Source organism: Aulostomus chinensis, chromosome 23 (assembly GCF_037954235.1).
Source record: "Aulostomus chinensis isolate RoL2024-O1b breed Wild chromosome 23, RoL_Achi_v1.0, whole genome shotgun sequence".
Taxonomy (NCBI): Eukaryota; Metazoa; Chordata; class Actinopteri; order Syngnathiformes; family Aulostomidae; genus Aulostomus; species Aulostomus chinensis.
This window is the reverse complement of record NC_141342.1, coordinates 7,901,449-7,906,778: the sequence shown is the minus strand read 5'-3', so window position 1 is coordinate 7,906,778 and position 5,330 is coordinate 7,901,449. Positions and strand designations below refer to the sequence as shown.

Here is a 5,330-nt window from a genome sequence, read left to right as displayed (position 1 = left end):
CTCGGCCCACCCCGCGAGGACGAAAGAGCTGAGCCAATCACAAACAGACTAAAAAAAGACAACAACGAATAACCCGGAAGTAAGCGGGCTTCGTGTGTTGGAAGAGGGCTTGAGAGTGTCTACACCTCGACGGCTCGCAGCAGTGAAATTGCTGGTGATGTCTGGGAAAGTTGAACTCCGCCATCTCGCAAATATTGACGAGTTACTTGTTTTGTGCAGACGCTCAAACTATATGGTTTACAAATTCTCACCAAGGGATATTACAGAGTGTAAAATGGGTTACCGCAACTACAATGCGGCTCTTTGCTCCTTTTTATATTGGCCTTCTCCATCAGCGCTACTATTTCCATTAGGGTTTTATTTCTGAGAACTTGTGGAATGAAAAAAAATTAAAGAGGAAAATTTGGAGACTCACAATTTGAAAGTGACGTGAAGAATGGAAGCAGCAGAGACCACTGATCCATAACTGTTATATATACATATCTTCGAAACCTTGCAGACTAGTTTAATGTTGGATGTCTAGTACAAATTGGACATCATCAGAATAGTTCACATACTATTGAAAGCATCGCAAGAACAGAGAGGAGGCAAGGCATGAGTAGAGCTCCCATATGTGTAAGCTCCCAAGTATGTGTCATAACTATGTCATAAAGTTGACACAAATATGCTTTCATTTATATTTTTCTACACAGTTACCATAAAGGACATACTTTATTTGTATTATCTCTGTCATATTTGTGTTTTCTTAATGACTGTTGGATGCTGCAGAAGTGGAACTTCTTCTCATCAGAATAGTATCCCAATGAAAATATTTAAAACAACATACATACTTTGTTTCCAAGGCAACCGTGATCAAAAATAATTTCAATTTTTTACCGACTAATATTGAACAAACACTTCAGATCATTTAGGGAATGTTCGTTGAAATTATTAAAATCCAGAGAACAGGGTTTAAGGGTCCAAAGACTCCTTCTGCTTGTTCTATAGAACATGGATTCATTTTAAGGGTTTTTAAATTCATCCTCAAATATGCATTGTTCAGGGAAACCGCTCCCTCTAGTGGTTGACATTGACAATGTGCAGATGCACCTGTTGCCACACCTTTACATACTCGTCTTGGCACATGACAATGTTCCAAATATTAAATAAGCATTTAAAGAGGTTTTGGACAAAGTACATCGCTTAAAAGCATCAGCTTTCTGATGAAACGCAACCATTGAGTCCTAACAACAGCGACAAAACTATAAAATCCTGAGTGACAAGACTCCACTTCCATGTTCCAGGTTCCATAAAATTTAAGTCAATTGGTGGTTGAATTATGCCAGTTCATCACAAGCATAGCACTGAGCTGGCCTGGAAAAGCAACTACTGCTGTGATCATCAGACATCATTAATGTCACACATAAAAAAACAAATGTAAAACAGACTTCAATTCAACCTTTATTATCATGTTCTTTTCCACTTTAAATTAATTTCCTCTCATTTTTGTAACATTGAAATAAATGAAAACATCCTGAACAGGAGTGATAATAAAGACCGACTTAATTTAAATTGAAACATAACAAAACACAAAACAGCAAAACATAACAGGTAATGTCTTTAACGTGTCTGTAGAACACTGTTCCAGCTCAGCTTGGTATGGTAGGATTTGGCATCACAGAAATGCCTTCAGTTGCTTGCTTTGTCCTAAAAACAAAATTCTCTTATTGCATTTGACAGAAAAAAAAAAGAAAAAAAAAACAAGAAACAAAACGCTGCTAAAAATACAACTTAAGAGACATATGTAATAGTGCCAATGTTTTTGAACTTTGTAGCTATCACAATGTCCGGTGGTCAGGCACACAAACATACACGCACACACACACACACACACACACACACAGACACAGACACACAGACACAGACACACAGAAAAAAAAATTCAACTTTGTAGCAATAACACAGACACTCCTGATATCATCGTCATCATCTTAAGATCCTCCTCCATTCGCTCATACTGTCAACACTCCTTTCATGCACACACAGGCAGGCAGGAGGGCACCTTGAACAGTGGGTAAATAAGTGATCATAGTCATCATTAACATCATGACAATATATAATAACCAAGTTGATTTCTCGAGTAAGAAAAAAATACAATAGCGAGGTCAGTGTTTGATGGATGGGGGCAAGGACATCTCCACAAAGGTTCACACATTTCTCTTTTGTTTTAAAACAAATGATAAACAACAACAAGATACAATTTTGCTTGTCAAATATAAGAGCATTGTGTAACTTATGAGAAAGTGTGATACTGCTGACATGACAGGGGGGCACAGCTGCTTGGTCTTGGCCAAGGCCACCGCAGTTGTAACATTTAGTTGTCCTGTAAGGTCTGTCTAGTTGTAGCGCTGTTTCAAAAATGGAGGGATTGTAGAGGATGTGTCAACAAACCCAGAGGCATATAGTGCAAGTTTGGCTAATGTTGTTTTTTTTTACCCTGGGTCCCATGTTGATGGCATATTTCCACCAAGGTAGAGGTGTCAGTACCTACTAAAAATGCTCTTCTTTTCTGTATCTCAAAAAGGTTGCCGATTGTCCATTTGACTCAGTAGTGTGATGCCGTTCCAAAGTTTCTACCGACTCCAGATCCTTCCCCACTCTCAAGCTGCCAAACATGAGAACGTAGAAGAACACCAGCCAGGTCGAAGAAGGCTCAGTCTGCAAGTCTGATTTTCAGAATTGACCATTAAATATTAATACAAAAGAAAAAGAAACAACAAGTGTGGCACACTAAAAACAGCAATAGCTAAACTTGTTGACGTGTACGACTCTGGCTGAGCCGGTCTACAGTGCATGCCTGAGTGATCGGGTCTCTGAATGCAGATGATGGGATTTGGAGTAGAAAGACAAAGAGCGATCCAGTTGAGTCCTTAAGAGTTAATGGATTTCACCTTTTTCTCCCAAGTTTCAAGTTTTACTGTTGTCTTCATTTAAAGTTAAGCCATTTAATGTGTATGTGTACATATACGTGTGTGTGTGTGTGTGTGTGTGTGCGCGCGCATGTCTGTGTGTGTGCGTGTGCATGTCTGTGTGTGTTTGTGTGTGTGTACTGCACGTAGCCTCTGTAATATGAATATTGGGTGACCAGTGTAGCTTGAATTCACATCATCTCTGTGTGTAAATAAATACAGAGTGTGAGTATGGATTAGAACATGTGTGTAAAATGTTTGTGTCAGTCAGCCATTCAGATGGAGTCGGCCCCCCCGCCAAGCAGGTCCCCTGGGAGCAGTGAAGCAGGGCTGGCCATCTGATGACGATCCTCAAGTGCTGGGGAACCCCAGAGGCTACTGCTGGGGTACCCTGTTCCACTCACACCCCCCACTCCTCCCCACAGACCCTGCCTTCCGGCTTCCACGCCTCCAGATCCACCCACACCTGCCCCATTGCTGCTCCACTGGGCAAAGATACTCAGCCCAGGCCCCTGGCTTGTAGACTGGTCTGATGAGCTGCCTGTGCTGTCCAGACTCTGCCAACCGGAGCTAGGAAGCCCAGCTCCTGCTCCTCCAGCATTGGAAGCTCCTTCTATGCCTCCTACACTGCTGCCTCCTGCTGCACCTCTCTCACAGCTCCCACTGCTACCGTTTGTCCCCACCACAGAGGCTGCTGTAGGTGCTGAGCCTGCAGAGCCCGGGGTGCTTCCTCCGCTTCCTGCTCCTCCAGCCTGGGAATGTGCAATATAGCGAGCCACATCCTCCTCACTGACAAACTCCGCCAAGATGGTGGTGTTACCTAAAACACACCTATTTAAAAAGGGAAACAGGCATTAACAAATGCTAGATGTGTGGGCAACACATATTTGAATTGTTTGGTTAATTAATATGGTTTTCATTTCAGCTGAAGATTAGACATCAAGATGAAGATTAAATGATGATGATCAATGATCTTAGCTATTCCAACAATCACAGAAAATATATAGCTGATGTTGGAGAACAGCAAGCTCGATAAAAAATGCTTGAAAATTTTCAAAGTTATCTTAGACAATGAAGGTGTTTTAAAAACTTTGCATTTCTACGCCATCACTGAAATTGTTTTTTTTTTATTTTAAAATTAAATGTGTGACACCATTGTGCACTGGTGTACCAGTGTCACTGCAATTATGCCACTAAAATGCTGGTCGGCAGCAGATTTCTGGGATCCTTTGTTGACTTTTTATAATGGCGAATGACACTGCAAATTTTTTCAGATTTTTTGTCTAAAAGTCACATTTTTTGACACGGTATCCTAGCATTCACTTGATGCTGTAGGTTACAGGGTCAACTGAATGCAGAAATACAAATCAAGGTTTACATGTGTAGGGCGCTCTGGGCTTTGGCTGCCTCTTGTTTGGAGCCATAGCGGATAAGAGCAGTGCCCTGGGTCAAGCCAAGGTGAAATGTCAGCAAGGGGCCGTGCTGCATGCAGATGGTCCTCAGGGTGGAGCCGTCAATCTGCAGGAACAGAAAAGAAAGAGGTACAGTCAAACTCAAGTCACACTCAATGAATTCATTAGCTTTCCTGTTCGTCAGTGAAGTAACTCATTTGCCTGGTTAACATAAGTACATGCATGAGGCTTGGTTATGAGTTCTACATTTTTGATAAAAACATGTAGAAACCCAAATTCAAACAAAATCAGAATACTGATGGGTTATTTTCAAGCTATAGTTGTATTTGTAATGGGTGTACCTGGGGTGTGAGATTGCTGAGCACCAACCAACAACTTTCCCGAGGGCTGCCGTCACTCCAGGCTGAGCCTGCAAATAAAATCCAAACACAGAGAAAAACATTCAGACTCAGACTTTTCCATTTTACACGCCAACAAAATTCTTCTGTTTGTCTCCTCAACTTCATTAACTTGGGTTTATTCAAATATCAACAGACTCTGAATTCACAAGAGAGATCAGTCGCCCTAAGCTATCAGAGCTACGGGTTTTATCTCCTGTGTAAATCAAAATCTACTCAACATTTACCAAGTATTGTAGCAGACTGACAAACAAGCACAGACTGGTAAGCAATATATGACGTATGCACTTGGGAATTACCAGTAGTACATGAGCCACTACCCCAGCCCCTGCCAGCCAACCGAGGAACTCCTCCTGACCACGGGGAAGGGGACGGCTGCCTTTGACTGATTAGTCCTGGAGGTGGGCGGGACAGCTGCGTCTGGCTGCTGCCACGAGTGGCTTTCCAGGACTTGTGTCCAATGGGCTCTGGGGGCCAGCCAGTTTTGTAATCTGTGTACTTTGCTGTAGAGGGAGAAAGAAGTGGAGGAAGGTTTGGATAGCACCAGAAGACCCCATACTGTGATAGTTATT

At 42.1% G+C, this 5,330-nt stretch overlaps 1 protein-coding gene across 3 annotated transcripts in view; it reads right to left on the bottom strand.

Annotated features, from left to right (window-relative positions):
• Positions 1-1,369: 1,369 nt before the first annotated feature.
• The window catches only part of tnrc6ba (trinucleotide repeat containing adaptor 6Ba), a 28,281-nt gene continuing 24,320 nt past the window's right edge, over positions 1,370-5,330 (bottom strand). For 2 of the 3 annotated variants that reach the window (XM_086195295.1, XM_086195296.1), the window contains exons 19-22: positions 5,058-5,261; positions 4,702-4,769; positions 4,327-4,466; positions 1,372-3,779 (exon numbers count right to left, since the gene is read on the bottom strand). In XM_086195295.1, the coding sequence (XP_086051421.1) occupies positions 3,224-3,779; positions 4,327-4,466; positions 4,702-4,769; positions 5,058-5,261 (968 nt within the window). In that variant the 3' untranslated portion in view covers positions 1,372-3,223. Of the gene's footprint in view, positions 3,780-4,326; positions 4,467-4,701; positions 4,770-5,057; positions 5,262-5,330 lie in introns of all 3 variants that reach the window. The other variant, XM_086195297.1, reaches the window with a different exon arrangement.